General features: G+C 37.1%; 1 protein-coding gene across 1 annotated transcript in view; it reads left to right on the top strand.

Moving 5' to 3' along the window:
• Nucleotides 1-22,330, top strand: part of MALRD1 (MAM and LDL receptor class A domain containing 1) — a 290,211-nt gene that overhangs the window by 77,847 nt on the left and 190,034 nt on the right. The window contains exons 18-20 of the mRNA XM_074897495.1: nucleotides 6,534-6,621; nucleotides 10,610-10,786; nucleotides 13,239-13,416. Of these exons, the coding sequence (XP_074753596.1) occupies nucleotides 6,534-6,621; nucleotides 10,610-10,786; nucleotides 13,239-13,416 (443 nt within the window). The remainder of the gene's footprint in view (nucleotides 1-6,533; nucleotides 6,622-10,609; nucleotides 10,787-13,238; nucleotides 13,417-22,330) is intronic.

Genomic DNA, 22,330 nt, shown 5'->3' with positions numbered 1-22,330 from the left:
CCACTCTCTGGGACTGTCCATCCAGCCGGTGCTTGATCCAGCAGACCATACGTTCGTCCAGGCCATGGACAGCCAGTTTTACTATGAGAATTCTATGGGGAACTGTGTCGAATGTTTTTTGAAAATCCAGGTAGACAATATCCACAGCTTTTCACTCATCCAATAGTCGGGTCATCTTGTCATAGAAGGAGATCAGGTTTGTCAAGCAGGACCTGCCTTTCATAAACCCATGCTGACTAGTCCTCATCCCCTGGTTTCCATTATAGGACTTTTAATGGCACTCAAGATGATCTGCTCCATAATCTTCCCTGGTACCGAGGTTGCACTGACAGGTCTATAATTTCCTGGATCCTCCTTTCTGCCTCTCTTGTAGATGGGTTTCACATTTGCCACCCTCCAGTCCAATGGGACCTCCCCAGTTAATTTCAGGTAAATCATGGAATGTGGCTTGGCGAGCACATCTGCCAACTCTCTCAGCACCCTTGGGTGTAACCCATCTACTCCCACAGACTTGTGTGCATCCAAGTGGTGCAGCAGGTCTCTGACCACCTCCTCTTTAACTGTGCTGACCTCAGTCTGCTTCCCCTACCCATCTCCCAGCTCCTGAGGCTGGGTGTCCAGGGAACAGCCAGTTCCACTGCTAAAGACTGAGGCAAAGGAGGTGTTGAGCACCTCAGCCTTTTCCTCATCCTTTGTTACTATGTTTCCCTCTGCATTCAATAAAGGAGGAAGATTTTCCCTAATTCTCCTTTTCCAGTTAATGAATTTATAGAAATATTTTTTATTATCCTTAACAGCTGTAGCCAAGTTGAGCTCTAGCTGCGCTTTGGCTCTCCTAATGTTCTCCCTGCATAACTTCACTACATCTTTACAGTTTTCACAAGAGACCTTCCCCCTCTTCCAAAGGTCATAGATTCTTCGTTTGTTCTTGAGATCTGGCCAAAGGTCCCTGTTTAGCCAGGCTGGTCTCCTTCCCTGCCTGCTTGTTTTTTGACATGTGGGAACAGCCTGCTCCTGTTTCTTTAAGACTTCTCTCTTGAAGTATGACCAGCCTTCCTGGACTCCCATATCCTTCAAGGCAGCCTCCCAAGGGATTTTGTTAATCAGTCTTTTGAACAGGTCAGAGTTTGCCCTTCAGAAGTCTAAGGTGGCAGTTTTACTAACCCCTCTCTTTGTTTCTCCAAGGATTGAAAATTCAAGCATCTCATGATCGCTGCACCCTAGACAGCATCCAACCTCTGCTTTCCCCACAAGCTCTTCCCCTCTACAGCTACCTGAAAGGAGGTTGTGGAGAGCTGGGGATGAGTCTCTTCAACCAAGTAATAAGCGATAGGACAAGAGGGAATGGCCTCAAGTTGCACAAGGGAAGGTTTAGACTAGATATTAGGAAGCATTTCTTTACACAGCAGGTTGTTAGGCGTTGGAATGGGCTGCCCAAGGCAGTGGTGGAGTCCCCATCCCTGGAGGTGTTTAAGAGTAGGATGGACATAGTGCTGAGGGGTATGGTGTAGTTGAGAATGTTCATTGTTAGGTTAATGGTTGGACTAGATGGTCTTTAAGGTCTTTTCCAACCTAGATGATGCTGTGATTCTGTAAATTGGATTAAATATAGTTTTATCATTATAATTACTAGATAGAAGTTTCCCAAGTGGGCAGGCTAACCATGTTGTATTATAAACCTAGGATCTCAGAAATTTTTAGGCACTAATTTTATAATACTTCTGCTGTAATTCTTCCAATGTTAATATTATGAAGTGAAAACAGGATCTTTTCTCTTGAGCGAAGTTTTGTGACCTTAATACAGCAAAATACTGGCTTCCAGAATATGTAAACAGTTATTAATGTTATGCTTATCAGCAGTCTCACTGACATTAGTGAAGAGTCTGAAACAGGATAGAAGTGAGATTCTTCCCTGTGCTTCAGAGAAATGCTTGGAAAAACATCATAAATCAGAATGAGGGTTCACAAGCTTAAAGAAAAGTGTGATAAAGTGCTTTACAGAAGTAGAGCTAGTGTTTTTTAATATCTTGTAAAACATCAAATATTTGACACAAGATTTTTTATATTTGATGTGTATAATCTTAAGATGATTGGTAAGAATTCATCTGGACATCTGTGTGAAAGGACTTAATTTCAACTTTTGAAGTCTTGAGACATTAACTGCTAAAGCATTTCTGATGGACACAAAAGGAAGGGGCTGATGGACTTTGAAGACAGGCAGTGGAATCTCAAGCTTTTCTCTGTGTATCATTGAAATTTTCTGGTGACCTAATGTTGATAATGTTTCCAGCAGCTGATGGGCTGTCTCCACTTTTGCTTGCTTTTGGGGGAAGAAGGCGTCCACACTGTGAGTAGCAGCCCTGGTTGCCTAGTCATTCCCCCCATGAGGGGGAAAGCTGGAACATGGTCTGGCACCCCTTCTGCCAGTGCATCCAGTTTCTTTTCCCAAGAGAAACCATGGTGCAGAAGGTACAGACGAAAAGTTCAGTCCCATGTAGTCAGAATGCAACTACTGGACACCTAGACAAGAGAATTTGGAAATGATCTCCGGTCCTACAGTGCATACTCCTTTGATGGCAGCTCAGGAAGCAGAGAAACAAAACCAAGGAGAAATAAACTATTATGTTTGGGCTCACTTATCAAAGAAGACAAATCTTATTTGACATGAACTAATAATTCAGTAATTCAAAAATAAATTTAAACTTTTAAGATTTTTTAATATCATTTTTTTTCTGAAAAAAAATGTTTTCTTGGTAAACAGTTTCCCTTTTTTATTTACTTCTTGAGATATCATTATAGGAATATATATTAATGTGTTCTGGAAAAAATCATTGTACAGTACAGACTTATTGTGCTGTGATTGTTGGATGAGCATACAAAGGAGTTTTGAAGCAAGAAATTTTGATACATATTTCATGCAATTCATGTTTCTATGGCTTTCCCTTTATCTGTAATTATAAAAGTTCCATTGTCTCTAAGAAATTGGTTACTTTTCTTGATGAAAAATTATGAGACATTTTATTTTATTTATACATAGCATTAAAATGTAGGAGTAGTTTAGTTCACAGATATGCAGTTAAATATATATTACTTTCAATCCTGCATTTGCTTTCAGTAAGATATGACAAAAGGTTCTGATGACAAAGTGTTCTGTCAGTTATTTGTACTGTTATACACTTGTGTGGTTGTTCTTTCCTCTTCAAACCAAATCACATGGTTTCTTGTCAGAAATAATCATAGCAAACCTCATCAAGATTAGCATGCTCTAACTACTAGTAAAATCACTAAGTAACACAGCTGACACTTTCTGTGACAAACCTGAGATATTGTTTGGCTATATTACTACGTAACTACATCAGGACTAATGTTGCTACTCACTAGACATTCAGAAATCTTCAGAATTTTGAATTCCTCACAGTTTTTGAAATTAATTCCATTCTAGTTTAAACTGTGGTTGTATGGATATTAAGATTTTATTTTGCTAACTTCAGTGGGAATTGGTTAGTGACAAAAACGAGCATTACTGTAAAAACGGGACATTTTACAGAACAGTATTACCCATTGTAGTTCCTCTATTAACACTTGTCATAATGTTCCTTCACCCTTTGAAAAATTTTGTTCAAAATCTTAAGGGATCAATCCTTTTCTGTATACAGAGTGCCATTCTAATACATTCTGCTTCTCATGGCAGCTTTTCCCCCTGTTTTTAATGTAACATACTTTTTTCTACCTTTATAGCTTTCATTGAGACTGGATCTCTAGAGTTCTGAAAACTGGAGAAACTGGGAACTATTTATCCTCATTCAAATAACAAATGAGATGTGAAATGAGCTTCATGGTACATGAATTCCCTGGAGATTGTTTAACAATAGCTTATGAAGTTTGCAGAATTTCAGCTGACAAATTAATTTAAGCAATCAGTGTTTAACCAGACTAAGTTTTATACTGCAGCACTAACTCATAAATTGTTCCTGTTTTAAGTCTTAAGTCTATATGCACACCTCTGTTACATTTTCTGTGTTACTTACTGAGTTTGTGCTATATGGCAAAGTGTTAAATTTCTCAAGTACATAAATAAAAAAAAAAAAATTAATTTGGGTGGGCAGATCTTAAGTAATCATCATCCTAACAATAAAGAGGTATTCTGAATTGAATTATCCCTGCAGAAATGTATCCTGCCACTTCTATCTTTGGATATTTTTATGCCCTTAATAAAAATATTCCTTCTTAAGGTTCAAGAATGCAACGTCTTCCAGGAAAAGATTGGTGGAAGACGGTATGTAAGGATGGCCTCAGACCATGTGAATGTTATGGCTGGGGAGATGGACACAGGGAGCTATGGGGAGAGAAGCCCATCGACCTACTGGTCATCCATCAGAGCACAATACAATTCCACCAAAAAATAGTCTAATTTTGAGGGGATTTAGGTCTGTCGTTGAAATAACTAAGTTGAGTTAACAAACCCTCTGCTTCTTTGCCTGAATATTAGCTCATTTATGAGTAATGAATTATGAGTTGTTAATAATTCATGTTTTGAAAACAAGGTCAAGATTTTATTTAAACTGCTGTGTGTTCGCCAGTTAAAATTACACTGAAAGGAATTTTGTCATTTTGGAATAATAATTTTTCCTGCATGGCATTTTGGAATAATAGATGTCTTGATTTGTTCCGTTTCTAAGCAATTATTGGACTGGTACCAATACTGTAGCGTTGCCTCCATTTTAACCTAAACAGGAAAGAAAAGACTGGGATAATATTGTAAAAATTATTTGTGGATATTCTCAGAGGAAAATAAGAATCCCAAACAGAGATGATAACAGTAAGAAACAGTGCTGTCATTTACTGTTGTCATTCACATTAGATACACTTTATGCTAAAATAACCCATCTTCAGCATATCCATAGTAAGAGACATATATCCATCTTTTAGCATACTCATTTATTTTGCCTAATAGGCATAGTCTGTAAATGAAGCATAATCTTTTTTATTTATTTATGCTGATGATGCCAGAATCAGTAATAAATCTGCTATTCACATGCAACTCCGGAATAGCAGAAACAAATTTGTCAGTGTTAACATATTAATACTGATATTATTCTCTTAGTTTTACCGTGTTAAGGCCATTCTTTACACCTTTTAAATATTTTTTCTCATGTTACATGTTCATAAATTCAAAGTGACTTATAAAAGCTCTGCGTATGTACCAGGTGAACAATATTTCTTAGCGTGTAGATGAATTCTCATTTCTCTCAAGGTGAGAATCTTGTTTAATACACAACACTGATTTCTGAAACTGGAAGTCCTTTACAGGACTTCATTTACTATAGGACAAAAGAAATACTGAAATGTAAAATGCAAGCATATATTTTTTTAAATGCCCTTTGATGTGTGGACATTTCCAAAATATCAATGATATTTGATCAAAAGAATCACTTCTACACAGTAGTGCCCTGCATATTTGAGTTTGGAACAGTGCTTCATTACTTATAAAAATAAGCTTTCTTTGCAAATAAAATTGCAAATAATAAAATTACAACAAAAATATTGAACTCACAGTACTTTGAAGAGGTATTGCTGTATTTTTGTTGCTATTTATACTTCATTCCTTTGTAGGAATTGTCTATTGAACTGAGGAACAAACAGTGGAAAATGTATTTGAAATTTTATTCAGCATTCCAGAATAATCTGAAAGCTTGAATGTGTGTGTGTCTGTAAGATGTGACTTAAGTATTAAAAAAAAAAAAAGAGGCAAAGAAATAATTTAACACATGAACTCTGTTGGATCACCAAAACCTTTTTATTTTTAAATGTATGATTTGAGGAGGCTTTATTTTTTTTTTATGAATAGAGATTTATAAAATTAGTTAAATTAAGAAAATTCTTACTAAATCTTTCCCTTATCACTTGCTTGGATTTTTACCATTCAGCAACAGCCAAAGAAAAAAGGCTTATTCAGTCATCAAGAGAGTATTTCACAAATACTAACCTATCCCATTCCTTGGCAGTAGACAATAATGAGAAAGTAAGCCTATACAGCATTGGCAACTCTGATGAAATAGTAGACTATTTTTCTGCAAAAGATTTCATAGCACATCTCTAATCTGCTTAACTGTTTTCATCACAGTGGGATTTGTATAAGGGTATATAATTTATTCACAAGAATGTTATTATAATTAATCATGATTAATGTTTTTACAATAAGTACCAAAGGAGCTAATCATAATATGTCACTTATGATAATGTCTTGCCATCATTTTATATCACAATGATGTTTCAGTGGATTTACATGATTGTGAAGCCAACCATACTTTTATGGTTCACTGTGATTAATGTGACCACCGGTGAAAGCTGATAATATTTAGTCTCTTTTGTAAAGTGTCACTACATAGAATATAACCCCTAGAACAAATTTAATCGCATTTTAAGTGTGAAACATGGTAAATGACCCTTCTAACACTGGATATTAAATATTTAATGAGAAGTGGAAGTCTACTATACAATGAAAAATGCTTTTGTAATTTTTGTCTCCCTAGATCTTGGTGAAAGGTACCGTAGGAGATGGTTTCACTGGAGACATTGGACTTGATGACATGTCTTTTCTAGGCTGTACTCTTTACAGTGGTAAGTACAGAGTGAAACTGCCCATCTAGCTGTGAGATGATCCTTTACTGTCATTTTTAAATATTGCTACTTGAAAAATAAAAAATAGATCAAACTGTGAGTGATGTCTGACAAGGACATCCAGACTTGTTTCCCTGCTTCCCCCACCCTCACATCCAGGCATCAGCACAAAATAGTTTCTGCTGTGTACATAAGGTCCAAAAGAGACCCTCAGTAAGAAATGTGCAGCTTCCAAACTCGGACATCTTGATTTCTAGTAGGAAAAAGAAATTTAACTGGGGGTAAACAGATATTTTATTCAGCAAACTTAGTTAGATACAGCTTTCTGTCTCTCCCCAATAATTCTTAATGTTTTCACTGTGATGATTGTTTTCATGTTACACAACACACAGAGTTCAGATGATAGAGCAGCTGTCCTTAGATGTCATTACTACCTAGGGATAGTACAATATCAACAAAATTGTAAAATGTTGTATCCCAAAATACACTGGTATTCACAAAGAATCATCTAGGTTGGAAAGGACCCTGGAGATCATCTAGTCCAACCGTTCTCCTAGCACAGTTCCCACCTACAGCATATCCTTAAGCTCTAAATCTACCCTACTCTTGAACACCTCCAGGGATGGGGACTCCGCCACCTCCCTGGGCAGCCCATTCCATCGCCTAACAACCCATTCTGTAAAGAAATGCTTCCTAATATAAGTCTAAACCTTCCCTGGTGCAACTTGAGGCCATTCCCTCTTGTCCTGTCTCCTCCTACTAGGCTTTCCCTCTTGTCCTGTCTCTTCCTACTAGGCTAAAGAGACTCATCCGCAGCTCTCTGCAGCTTCCTTTCAGGTAGCTATAGAGGGCGATGAGGTCTCCCCTCAGCCTCCTCTTCTCCAGACTAAACACCCCCAGTTCCCTCAGCCACTCCTCATAGGACATGTGTTCCAGACCCTGCACCAGCTCCGTTGCCCTTCTCTGGACACGCTCGAGTCATTCAATGTCCTTTTTGTAGTGAGGGGCCCAAAACTGAACACAGGAGTCGAGGTGCGGCCTCACCAGTGCCGAGTACAGGGGTCAGATCCCTTCCCTGTCCCTGCTGGCCACGCTATTGCTGACACAAGCCAGGATGCCATTGGCCTTCTTGGCCACCTGGGCACACTGCTGGCTCCTGTTCAGCCGGCTGTCAATCAACACCCCCAGGTCCCTCTCTGACTGGCAGCTCTCCAGCCACTCCTCCCCAAGCCTGTAGCGCTGCTGGGGGTTGTTGTGGCCCAAAATTCCAGACCTGTCATTTCATTACAGAAGAGATTTTAGGAGAACTAGTGCTAGTTGCAGCAGGCATTACCATGCTATATATGGTATGTCATTTGATAAAGTCATAATAGGGCTGTAGAATAGCAAACAATTTTAAAACTGTGTCTATATATTAATATCCTAACGTTATCTCTAAAACACCCTAGTGCAGATGTATTTTATTCTGCTACTCCAAAAATTTTTTGTAGATATAATTAGGTCTACTAGGAATATCAAATGTATATGACATGTTTCTTCTCCAGATAATTATCTCATATTTCTACAAGTTTATAGAGTGTATAAAATTTATTATAGTATTTTGAATATAAAGTTTTTTGTAAATAATCAGTTAATATACCATGCCTTATATTCGAGGAAGAAAACCTTAAAAGATCTAATCAGAAAATCCATATATGTTTTCAAATTAGATGTGAAAAAAAGTTTTAAAAATAAAGAAGAAAGTTGGAAAGTACAGAGGGTCAGGGCTCCAAAGTAAGAAAAAGACCCCTCATTTTGTGTGAAAACATGAAGCAAAAATGATCAAGTATAATGGTGAAAAAATCAGAATAGTAAAGAGTTCATCTAGTTCCACCCCCCTGCCATGGTCAGGGACACCTTCCACTAGCCCAGGTTGCTCAAAGCCCCGTCCAACCTGGCCTTGAACACTGCCAGGGAGGGGGCAGCCACAGCTGCTCTGGGCAACCTGTGCCAGGGCCTCACCACCCTCACAGGAAAGTATTTCTTCCTTCTATCTAATCTAAATCTACCCTCTTTAATTTAAAAACCATTACCCATCATCCTATGACTACACTCCCTGATGAAGAGACACTCATCTTTCCTGTAGACTCCCTTTAAGTACTGGAAGGCTGCTGTCAAGTCTCCCCAGAGCCTTGTCTCCTCAAAGCTGAGCAATCTCAGCTCTCTCAGCCTGTGCTCATACAGGAGGTACCCCAGTGCCCTGGTCATCTTCATGGCCTCCTATGGTCCCATTCGAGCAGTTCCATGGCTGCCTTATGTTGGGTGTCACAGAGCTGGATGCATTACTCCAAGTGGGGTCTCATGAGAGGGGAGTAGAGGGGGAGAATCACCTGCTGGTCACACTTCTCTTGATGCAGCCCAGGATACAGTTGGCTTCCTGGGCTGCGAGTACACATTGCTGGCTCATTATCAGTTTTCCATCCACTCCCAAGTTCTTCTCTGCAGAGCTGCTCTCATTCCACTCATCACCCAACCTATATTTGTGCTTGGGATTGCCTCGACCCATGTGCAGGACCTTGAACTTGGCCTTGTTGAACTTCATTAAGTTTGCACAGGCCCACCTCTCAACCTGTCAAGGTCCCTCTGAATGCCATCCTCCAGGGTCCTGCCTCTATATTCCTTCACACCATAAAAAAATACCAACAACCAGAAGAGAATCAATAAGGTTTGAATGCCCTAACCAAAGGCTATTCAATGATACTTGCTCTGTATAAAATTGTACTTCATAGATTAAAGAAACTAAATTATTTCAAAACAGAAAAAAGAGCAGATTCTCCTTTATTTTTCAGGTGTCTGGAAGGTTATGGTATTTAAAAATTTCTTCTGTTCCAGTGGATTAGGAGCAGAGACTTGAATGTGGCATTTATATTTAAAATTTTCTTGACCAATAAGGTCCTTGGTGTTATTATGAGTTGTAGATACATTTATTGTATCTTGCAATTATTCCTTCAAAATATTTCTTCCAGTAAGTATTTTATTTGAGTCTTAGGATATTGATATCATAGATGTGCTTTCTACAGATGTACTTTCTCCCTTATGAAACAGAAATGGTTCCTGCTCATGGAGTATTTATTATCAGTCTTAGTCCTCCAGGCCTCAGGGGAAAAAAAGAATAAATCCTTGTAGTCCCACAGATATTTTATACAAAATGTCTTCACATGTAGGTTTTAATTAATTCCGGTATATTGCTCAGGAGAATTGTGCACTAGAGCTAATAATTTCATTAATGATTAAATTTAAAGAAGGAGTTATATAATGAAAAATCCTTTTATGGACAATAATAGCAAGGGTTTTCAAGAAATGAGAGTAAGCCTGAAGAGAGGTGCATAGTAAAGAATAGGAGGAAAGGCAAAGACAATTGCTTTGAAAGAAGTGGTAATGAGTTTGAATGAAATTTAAAGAAAGTGGTGGAACAAGATGATGACCTCAGAATAATTTTTCTAATGAGAGAAAAATATTATTTTCAGTTATGGAATTAGAAGGTAAGAAGGTTACATAGTAATTTCCACAGTCACTTGCAATAACAGGCGTGTTAAAAAAAAAAAAAAAAAAAAAAAAAAAAAGCCATTATCATTGGAATAATCTGTTAGCCTTGATTCACAGGGAAATTAAGTTTTTGTGATTGTTCTGTCAGTCTTTGTGGAATTAGTTATTTGAAGTGACTCACTGTCTTAATCCAAATTTGAAAGACAGGTAAGAGGTATAAATAAATTCCTGTAAGTGTTAAGGACTGTATGAATGGTGATTGGCTAGCATGATCACCCTAATGCTTTCCACTGTGGAAATGTTCAATTCGGTTCCTGCTGGGCAACATTTAAGTCATTCAGCTTGGCTGTCCAGGCAAAGCTATATCCTTGACAAAGTGTGGGATTGACAAGGGGAGAAATCATTACAAAACTAGAATGCCTTGGTCCCATCACTCAACATTTTTTTGGTTTGTTTTTCAAAGGAAGCTTGCCAACAATCTCTACAACTACTTCAGGAACTTCAGTTCCTCCCACACTTCCCATGAACAACTGCACAGAGAAGGAATTTGTCTGTAGAGCCTCTGGCCGTTGCATCCAGATGATCCAGAAGTGTGATTTTATACCTGACTGCTCTGATAAGTCTGATGAATCAGCTTGTGGTGAGTGTACTAAAGACTGTACTTTGCTACCCTATTAGTCTGCAGCTGTTAAACACATTGCTTTAACCACTCTGTATTTACCTTTGTAATTTGGTATGAGCACCTAGATGCTATTTTTAAGATGATTTTCCCCAGAAAAATAGTAACATTTTGCTCTTAGTGTAGGAATATGAGATGCTATGCACTTTCTGCCTTCTATGGGTTGATTCAGACTTAACATTCAAATTCAACTTACTACTGAAATGGGGTCAGGGTGATGGGAGAATGAGGGATCCTCATTTCTCCAATGATTGGTATGTACAGATTTTAAGTTGCATAGTTTCACAAATTAAATGACCTATGACATATTTAAATTTTTCAGATGTTCTCTAGTCCAGACTGAAAGAAAATAAGCTTACAATCTCCTGTTTGGGGTGCACATCTGGGAGACTTGTGTCCACTTCTTACCTACTTCAAAGAACACAGGTTTTGGGGTTTTTTAATATAAAGTATTTTCAGCAGCAGCAGTGATTGTGAAATTCAGCCTAGTCCACACAGAAGTGAGTTCCAACCCTTTAAAATCCTAAAGCTCTGATGGCTACATGGGAACACTGGAACTGGAAATGTGAATGGGGTCACCACATGTTCTCCATAGAGTTCTAAGACATATGTTGATTGCTTCTGAGTTGCAGCAGTTCACACTATAGCATTTTAGAAGAAACTGTCAATGAATTTGTATTGCCTTAAAGCATTTGAAAATACTACTGTACTGAAGCTGATTAAAGAGAGGGACAGACACCTCGAGACAGTGACCTCATTAATATTTGCAAGCTAACCTATTCTCACTGAAGATCAAAACTCTGCATTCAACTCATTCATAGGGAACTCAATCACCTCTCTCAGGGCTGAGGGCTCAATGAGGAAAAGTAACATTAGACTCCTTCTGTCTATTTCTTATGGGGGAATAACTCTGGAAGGAATGAATCTGATGTATAAATATCACTGGGTAATTTCTTGTAATGTGAAAAAACACCAAATTCTGCACTGAAAAATAAATGCGGAGTCCATTGGATAGAACCTTTTTTCCCCCCTCAGAAAACATTGTCTTACAAAACATCCTTTCCTTCTGAGAGAAATTAGTACCGTGTAGAATACACCTTTACATATTTGCTCTGTCTGAAGTGTCCCATCACAACAGCAGTCACAACAATTTATCACTCAAATGACAGTGCTGGAATAGGAGTTAAGTATGTCCTGACTCAGGGCAGAAATATGTTCTCAGGAAGGTGTTATCTCTCTCAGAGGTATTTGAAACATAATGTTTATAAAACATGTTAAGAAGGGGGAATAAACACTTCATACTACGCTACTTATCCTTCTCAGGAAACATCACAAATCTTTATATGGGTAACTCATGAGATCATACTGGCTGTGGTTTGCTTCCTTACTGGAGATATACAAGCTAATAAATCAAAACTCACTCCCTCCCTAGTCTACCATTTTTCGTCTCCAAGGAAGGAAGCATCAGGCACATTATTCTAACACACTATGATTTCTTGATGTAGGAGTTACCTCAGCTAAGCTAGCACTTGAGCTTCATGGGTTAAAATAAATTCTTGTTTCCCTACACAATTCTCATAGCAGTTGCTTAGACTAGAGTATAATAACCTGTTTCAAAGTCCTGGCAAGTGACAAGACTCACCTTGGATAGCTTATACAAAGTTTCGGCAAAATATTCAGGAAGATGTACTGGAAAATAAATATTCATAGCAGAAATGGAAAATAAGTGGGTTTCTTTCCCCTAAATATTCTTACAGGGGGATGCATTGCGTGGCAGGAATGGTAGTGAGCTTGCTTTTCTTGTCCAGTTGCTCAGGAAGCAAAAACTGAGGCACAGGCAGCTGTATATTTATTTAGTAAGATAACACTTTGTTATTTGACACCAGTACCAAGTTATTATGTGTCTTTCAGGTATTGTGGGGACTGCTTGAAATATTAATTTATTTTTTTAGAGTTTTGATCGTGGACTTTATACACAATGTGCAATGAGCTGCCGATGTCATCAGTCTACAGGACTGAAGAAAGAATTATGCCGCAGCTGGTGGATTTGTGGCTGATGAATTTTACACACATTTCAGTGTATATCACACAACAGATTATTAGAATGTCTTGAAAACTGGTCAGAACACACAGGAAGATACATACTGAGGTGTTAAAGAATTGGTATACTCCCAAAATTAGAATTTGCCTAATAGAAAATAAGATAGAAAGTATAATTGATATTTTATCTATAGAGGAAAAATATGTATATATTATTATACAGAGAGGAAAAAACATGTTAGTACTGTGTCAGGATTTGTCAATACTATCAACTGAATCCTTTTTATTGCCATGTTGTTCACTTTATCATAACATCAATTAATGATTTCCAGTTTTTATATAAACATAAAGTATTCATTTTTCCTCTCTAAAGTTATGGAAGTCTGTGACTTTGAAGGTAAAAACCAGTGTGGATGGTATCAACCAGCCTTGGAACAGATGTCAGAAAATTATTCCATTCACACCGCAAACATTTTCAAGTGGGAACTTGGAAGAGGAGCAAATCTCTACCCTGGACAAGAAAATCACTGCCCGTTAATTGATCATACTATGTGAGTACAATTTTTCAGGTACTTGAATTTTTCTTGGACTGTGTGAGTTTGGCCAAGTATGGATTTTCAGCAGGGAAAAAATGCTCAATTCCCAGTCTTGAAGCAGATTGCTGATTTATTAATGGCATGTAACCAACTGGCAATCAGTGAAGTAGATATGCAGAATCAGTACCATCAATACAACAGATGAATCAAAATACAAAATATTAATGAACAGATACAAATTTCTAAACACCCTTCTATAAGTAATTTCGCAGTTTCAATACCTGCCAATCCAGAGAAACGTGTGCACTCTCTCTCCCAGAGAACATGTGGGATACAAGCATGTTCACCCTTATGGGAAAGCAAGTTTGGAGACATGACTGCTCGAGCTTTATGCGTACACATGTCACTGCCTGCAGTCTGTTAATACATATGCATAAGAAATCAATCCTCCTTGTAGCACTACAAACTCAGCCCACCAGCTGGACACTGGCTGTTCGCATTATCCAGTGGTGACAATGCTCTGTCTGGTCTATGCAGCAGTTATGGCATCAACAAGATGACATCTGGAATGTCAAAACCAAGTTTTGGCTGCTGCTGTTTCCACTCCATAATGTCTCCCCACGGTTACAAATTTTCATCCTACTTTTATACTCCTTTTTCAAGCTGACTTCTTCATTTGAAAGTTGTCTTTGCAATTCACTGTCTACTGTTTCATTTACTTGATGGTGGTTATCATCTTGATCAGTTTTGGGTGAATATCTTCACACAGACAGTGCACACTTAATTTCTACCTTACTAGATATTGTTATCCCAGCAGTTTTGCCCAAGGGTGGGCAGTAAATATTACCCCAACAATGGGCCTTGTGAATTCTGCTGTCACTTAGTAATTATCTTATACAGTTCAAAACAATTGTAGTTAAATTCAGTTTTGTTGATATTTTACCATTTTTCTGATAAATTATATCACTTCATAGTAAAATGAAAAAATACTTCTGTTCTCTCAGTGAAGATTTCTAAATTAATTTTGGATTCTAGACAGATTGTTTATGATAATTATGAGCTCCTCCCAAAGACTTTCCTTTGATTTGTGTCAAGGAGCAACAATTAGCTTTTTTCTCTGGAGATTTGGGTTTACCTGTGTTGTTTGTTGTTTTGTTTTTGGTTTTGTTTTTTTTTTGTTTTTTTTTTTTTTAAGCAAGAAATGCGATTTTAAAAATGCATTATTGCAATTTATATTCCAGTTAAAATTAACGGTTAAGATTTATCGAAAGAAAATCCTTACATAAGATACATGCTAGCGAATGTATTAAGTACAAACAACTTTCAGTGTCATACAACTTCAGTTCATCTAATAAGGAAATTTCTGTACAGCATCGTTCTTCTGAACAGAAAAATACTTGCCTAGTTCTACTGACAGGCATGTTTAGTTTTTGTGGCAATAGTCCACAGAGCGCAAAAATTGACTTTAAAACCACTCCAACAGAACCTTTGCTATATTGCTACTAGTTTAAAATAAGATTATATTGCATTTACTCAGCCTGAGAGTATTTCTATCACCATAAAAGAATCAGCTGAATGTTAGTTTCACTGTATACTTCATTAAAATCACTGTATGTTTTTACTAAAAAAGAAAAACCACAAAAATTCTTCATTCAAGAATAGCAGACAAGAATTACAGTGCTACGTAATTGTTTCAAGATCTTTACATTATGTATATAAAGTAAGTGTATTGTATAAAAAAGAATAACTCTTTATGATAAATTGGCTGTCAAATCTATCATTGGCTGCTATTTAATTGTTATATATCAGCCAATACCAGCACTGTATGTGTACTTAGTAAATCTTCTCACAGCCTTTACAGTACAGATTTGCATTGACACAGTGATACATGAAATTGTATTACTGTTTCTCAATGTATTTTCAGGGTTTAATGCAACTAACAGTATACTGGAAAAGATTGATGAAAAGAGAAAGTAAATGATCCATAGAGACTGCAGTTTTCAGGCAACACTGAAATGTATTGCTGTTGTGATATTTCATGAGGTGTAATTTGGTTGTATTGTTTCCCCATTCCCTTTGTTTATTGGCCTATAGAAGAGAACGGGAGCATGATGTTTCCAAAATACAGCAGGAGATGCAGAGCGGCAGTTTTGTTGAATTAAAACTCTGCAACATTTTGTTTTATTTTCTCATCCATTTTCCCCAAATTTCCAGGGAGTTAGATGAGAGAAACTGTAATCCTGTAATCCTGTGTGTTTACTTATTAAAATAAAACATGCAGGGTTATGTATAGAAATGCTTAGATGCATCCTGATTCAAGAACGTGCAGTTTACAATGAGTACTTTCAGCAGAAATACCTGTGAATAGTTGGAGATTCAAACCGTCTACTTCCCACAGAATATGTATTTGGGCTAGCCACATGTAGGCTGATGAATTGCAAGGTGGAGGTGTGAGTCTTTGAAGCTGTAATTACACCAGTTAAGCAAAAGTAATGACTTCAGAAATGGAGGACAGAACAGCTTTTATGTGTGTATATGAGCCCAGGGCTGGAGGAATGGAAGCTGTTACAGCAGCCTGACAGTCCTTGGCTTGAGCTGCAGAAAGGTTGGCACAAGTTTTGCAAAGAACTAGGTGACATTAGCATTGTGCACTGAAAAGACCATTATGTGTATATGAATGTAGAGCTCTTATGGCATCTTTCTACACTTAGCAAATGGGAGTTCTCTACTGCAGTTGTTTCTAAATGGTATAATAATGAAAGTATCAATTTGTGTAGGCTTAAACAAATGTATAGAATAGACGCCAGCAAATGGATAACTCCATAAATTTATTTCTATTTTAGATAAAATGTCTAGTGATGTAGCAAATTCTTTGGCATTATTAATGATATTTGGGTACAACTGTTCTTTGAAAACTTTGTAAGCACTTAATTGATATGATAATTCATGCCCAAATCTGTCATCAAAACTAATGAATCAAAACAAAAAAAGATGTGGAACTAAAATTCTAAGATCACATGATAATTATTGCTGTATAAATAGCTCCCTTGATAACCATATGTTTAACACATCTGTCTTGCTTTTGTGTCTGCTTTTCTGACAATTGTTAATGGAATTTAGCACAGGAAAAATTAAAGGCTTTTAGTAATATACTTAAGTCAATCAGTTTTTTCAGCAGACAATAAATATTTTGAAGTTAAGAGTCCAAGAACTTCAAATTAGGTGAAAAAAGTTGTAATCCCACAGGACACAACTCATGAAATACTGGAAAGGAGAAAGCTGAATTTAACTCCTCGAATGCACATATTTTTTGCATACTACATTTCACTTAGCTGATATAAACCAAAACACAAAACCATTTCTATTATACTGCATGTACAAATGACCCTTGTTCTGTGCCATTGAACATGACAGAGAGAGATAATAAAAGAAGCACTGAAATCTACATTGAAATGCATTTTTGAGTTCCTGGTACATACTAGGTAGTCTCCAAAATAGTTAAGTCCATTTAAGGAACAGCTTGTGTGAAGGGGTCAGAGACTTGATCAGCTGTGACCTGGAAAGTGTTTTCCAAGGAATGTTGAGACAGTCTTATATGAACAAAGCTTTATCTGGACCATCCATAGATGGATACATTGACTCTAAAGGTAAGATTTTACCTATGTAAAAAAAAATAAAAATAAAAGGACTTAGAGGGAAAGCTGTTTCCAGTGGCCAGACAGGAAGAGAAGCAACAGGCAGTTTCACAGGTGAGGATCTCCAGTACAACATATTTCCCCGTGTAACTCTTTTTCCATAGCAGCTATATAGTTTTCATCTGGACTGAATGGTCTCAGGATTTGTGAGGTGCAAGGGAATGAAACAACCCCTAAGAACAACAAAGGAAAAATCATTGCTGCAGGAGCCTCCTAGTGCCTGGGTGGAAAGGTGCAAAATTGTAAGTCAAAGGCAGACTGTAGAGTTGCAAATGGAAGGATGAGAGGAGCTAAGGGCACCGGTCCTCCAGTCACTGCAGTAGCTACCTCGTGCTACCAAAAAGACAGCTGGAGCTCTCAGTCTGCCTGACACTCTCAGCACAGCAGATACTTCCTTGACTGTTGTAGATATTTCCTTATGTTGTCTTCCTACTAACTTCATGCCAGTACTTCAGTCTTCATCCAACTACCTTCTTGGTTTGAGAAGTGCTTTATATCCCAAAGCAAAGGTTTGAAAATACTTTTCTGATATTGGGATAGCTTTGTCCATGTCATGTTTCGATATAGGCCTTGAGACACTTGTGTACTATATGCAGATATCTCATTCAAAGGCTAGAAGATGTCTTCTTGGATTATCCTACATCTGTCTCAAAAAGGCATGTACTCTCATATGGAGACAGTATCTTCTCTAGAGTCACTTGCTATGTGGGTGTTACAGGAAGATGCTTACAGTTAGCCCAGCAGATATTTAAAGCACATACTCTCTTATAAAAATGATTCTGCAAAATATTTTTCTAAAAACAGAAATTTAGCCTTTCTATCTACCCAGGAAGATCAAAGTAATGTATAGCTATTTTTATATTTATTAGTATATTTCTATTGCTACAAATAATTAAATACCTGTTGAAAGTCTTGACTAGGTCATTCATAAAAAAATAAAAATATCTGAGACAATTTATTATCCTTTTTTCTTGAATTAAGATTTTTTCAGAGAATAAGAATTCAGATAGCCAAGGTTCAGAAAACAGGTTTTCCTCTGCAGTCTTCTTTGAACAAGGTGCATCTTAATATACGCTTGTTCTCTAACTGGTTGTGAAATATGGACTAATTTGTGTTAGTAGTTCATTAAAGTATTAGCAAAGCATCACAGATAATCAAATGTTTTACTGTGCACACTAGTAAATATCCAGGGTGACTATAAGGCAAGAAACAAGTCCATAGATGTTAGACATCTGATACTAAGTAAAAATGTAGTTACTAGGAGTCTTGTACAGTAACATACAGTTTTATACTGAACTGTAACACAGTAAATTGCTAATTAAAACTAACGCCCATTGTGATTAGAAATTTTGCTGGCTTTTTCACCTCAAGCTTGGTTATTTAAGAAGGAAACTCATTACTCTTGTTTCCTTTTGCCTTCAACCTCACTAAATTTATAGAGATATGACAATGCTAATGAGATGTGGCAGGTTCAGATGAGCCATGGAAACACCATGAATTATTCTCAACCCTGTGTCAGTCAGAAGCCATCAGACTAAAATCTCCAATGGAGAAAATCCAACTAACAGCCACTGACTGTTGTGTTATGATCAAAACATGAAATCTTTCATCTCTGATGCCATTTGCTTTGTGTGGTGCTTGGTATGCTGCAAAGCTTTTAAGTGCCATTGATAAATCCTGAGAGAGTTTGAACAGAGATTCTCTGAGATAATGATGCTGACAGAACAAAGAAAAAAAAAATATTAGACTGGTTAATAACATATGAATCTGTGCTCTACTGTTCAGCTACAAAGTTTTATTTGTTTGCAGTTAAGTTTGCTAGGCTTTAGCTTTCAATATCAGTTGTTCTGTTATTTTAACCTTTTGATATTTTAAGGTAGCCTCAAACCAGTAATATAGTTTCTGCTCTTGAAGGATCCAGCACTTTCTACAGTTTTAAAAAGATATCTGTGCACTTTTGAACGTACCTACAGCTCAGAGGTGTAGAGATTTGCAAAATTTGCAAATGAACAATCCATAAAGACACATCTGTATGTAAAGAAGTGAGCAATTATCATGTTTTGTCTGAGCAAGAAATCTGTTTTTATAAAACATTTGTTGCTACTTCCAAAATGTTTTGCTCAGTTAGTGAGAGAAAGAAAATGGGATTTGAAACGTTTCATCAGACTGTGGTTCATTAGCATTGTGCACTTTCCTCTGATTATAAACTGTGTGTCAGTGCTGCAGTTCAGGTGTGATTAGAGCTGATGTGGATATGTACTGGACATGTACTGGGTCTGGCTGAGCCGGAATTGGTTTTCCCCTATAGCAGCCCTCACGGTGCTGTGGTTTATGCTGGGAGCTGGCAGGGTGTTGACAGCACCCTGGTGTTGTGGCTACTGCTGAGCAGTGCTTACACAGCACCAAGGCTCTTTCCAACGTTTTCCCACCCCAGTGGGATGGGGTGGGGGAAAGATCATTGGAGGAGACACAGCCAGGACAGCTGACCCCAACTGACCAAAGGGATATTCCAGACCATATGACGTCTGCTCAGTATAAAGCTGGGAAAACGGAGGAAAGGGGTGGGGTCACCCTTGGTCCTTCGAGGCAACCACTACGCGTATCGGAGCCCTGCTTCCTGAGAAGGCCAGACATCGCCTCTTCATGGGAAGTAGAGAATAAAACTGGTTGTTGGGTTTTTTTTTTTTTGCTTCCACGTGCAGACCTTTGCTTTACTTTGCTTATATTTAAACTGCTTTTGTTTTACCCACAAGGGTTGTTTTGTTTTGTTTGTTTGTTTTTCCTATCTTATTTTCTTTCCCCTCTTTGCCCTGTTGAGAAAAAAAGGGGAAAGAGGGGGAAGTAATAGAGTGACTTGGTGGGTACCTGGCATTAGCCAAGGTCAAACCACCACACTGCTCCAGCCCAATTTTAGCTACTGGTTGTTCCGATTGCTGTGGTATGGGAGTGTGGCACTCAGCATGGTACACAAAATTGTCCTGAAGTGCTAAGCAAAGACTTGGGTGGTTACACCTCACTCATCTCTACTCTGCTGTGATTGCACTATATCTCTGAAGCACTGGGTTTATGTTGATGTGCACCAATTTTCCAGTCTGTTCTCCACTGAAGTCTGCATAATCATTTGTATTCTTTTCCCCATAGATGAATGATACTGCCAGATGAATCTACAAGAAGTAATTAAGATCAGTTTATAAAATTTTGCTTTCTCTCAAAAAGTCTTGTTTAGAATATACTCCAGACAGCTTATATGTGCTTTCTGTTTTAAATTTCTTTATCAAAACTGTTATAAAGGAAATTTCTGCCTCTCTTGAACTTTTAGCAAATGATATATTAATCAACAGAACAATTAAATTACCATATACCCTTTTCCCCCCTGAATTTCTTTAAAAACAAATCTCTAAATTTTTATCATGTAATCAGAATCTCTACTTTGTAGAGATAATCTCAAAAGCAGCTTAAATGTGTTTACAATGTATGGAATCATTTTTAAAGGATTGATGGACATTAACCAAAGATGTCTGCATTATTCCAATCAAAAGGATAAAAAAAAGCTCCTTAGAGAAAACACCTTCCTGAAGGCACAAACCAAGCCTTATTACAATACACCACAAGAAATGCTTAACATCAATTCTGTGTTTGTCATTTTATATGGATGGGTGTCTGAAGAGTTCAATGTACTTCACTACTGTATATTTATGTTGGACTTGCTGTCTCATTCTGTTTAGGCTGTGCTGACTACTGTTCTTTAAGCAGGAATTACTTGAAGACACTGAAATTAAAGACAATGCTTTTAAATTAGCTTTTTAAATATGGAGAGTATAAATGATACCTGAGAGCATTATAGTTAGTTACACTTATGTAGAAGTGGAGGGAAAGTATGAAATTAATGTGATGTTTTTATACACTATAGGTCTGTTTTCAATAGTATTATTTACTTTAGATACATTAGACAAATGTGTATGTATATCTGAGAACTTTGTTTACAGTGAAGTGAAACACATTAAGTCACATAGGGTCCACAGCTGTCTCTAAGAAGATGCTTATGGTGCTCTTAAAGACAATGGAAAATGAAAGGATGGGGATACTTCAACCTTGTAAACGGGAGTTTATTTAGCAGGTTACAGGGTATCTATCTGTCACAGGCTCTGATGGGTATTGTGCTTCTATATGTGCAATTCTTGTGATTCTTGAGTAGAATGGGTGTAGATTTCATGAGAATAAAGACTTGAGGGCATCTAGATAAATCAGATAACAATAAACAATAAAAAGTGATTTATTTTTTATATACTTGTAGAATTATTAATTCACATACTTTCATCCTCCCCAACTTTAAAAGCACTTCTGGAAATATCTAATATACTTCCTCATTACACCCAGTAAAAAAAGTTAAGGTTACGTGTGGCTGCAGTACAGTCTGAGAAGAATCCCCCTGCAACATTGTGCATTAGATTTCTCTAACCTCTTCTTGTCTCTTTAGAACTGGGACCGTAAATTGAATTTTGAATATCAGATGACTCCAGCAGCACTTATAAGAAACTAGTCACCTTCAGTAATGAAGTCTGGAGTCTTATCAGACTTCAGGTTATTATCTTTTGACTTTGTCATAATCCATTTGTTAGTGTCTGCTTACATTGTTAGTGACAAACTTCAGATGAATATGTATGAAAAAATAATCTGGAAGCACACACAGCCATCACAGTAATATAGATAATACACATTAGTATCACCTAAAGCAATATATTGATTAAAAACTAAACACTAAAAACTGTACATTTAATATTTTTATAAGAGAAATCTCTGTGTTGTGTGTTTAATGAAACTGAAGCAAATATAATAATTATTTTTTAGGAAAAGTTTGGAGTTGAAAAGTGCTGAAAAAGTAATTCTAAGTTTTGCCCCATCCACTTGGAGAGCAAAAGTATTCATATTGCTTGTGTGTTCAACTTAAATATGTAGCTGTGAAATACTAATTATTTTTAAGAATAAGCTAATGGTCACAAACTATTTGCAAGATGATGTCAAATAACTAGTCCATTTCAAGTAATTGTAAATCAGTCAAACCTAATTTTGTATGAAAAAAAGAGAATGTACACAAAGTATTTTTTAGCTCACTAAATTAGGATGCCAGAGCATGGGATTAATCTCATAATGAAAACAGATTAAACTGTGAAGAATTTAGTCATTGTGTGTTGGCAAAACTTTACTAGCATGATTTCTTCCTGGAATTCATACTG

This window comes from Athene noctua, chromosome 2 (assembly GCF_965140245.1).
Source record: "Athene noctua chromosome 2, bAthNoc1.hap1.1, whole genome shotgun sequence".
NCBI classification, from domain to species: domain Eukaryota; kingdom Metazoa; phylum Chordata; class Aves; order Strigiformes; family Strigidae; genus Athene; species Athene noctua.
Note: the sequence above shows the minus strand (reverse complement) of the source record. Positions and strands in the feature narration are given on the sequence as shown.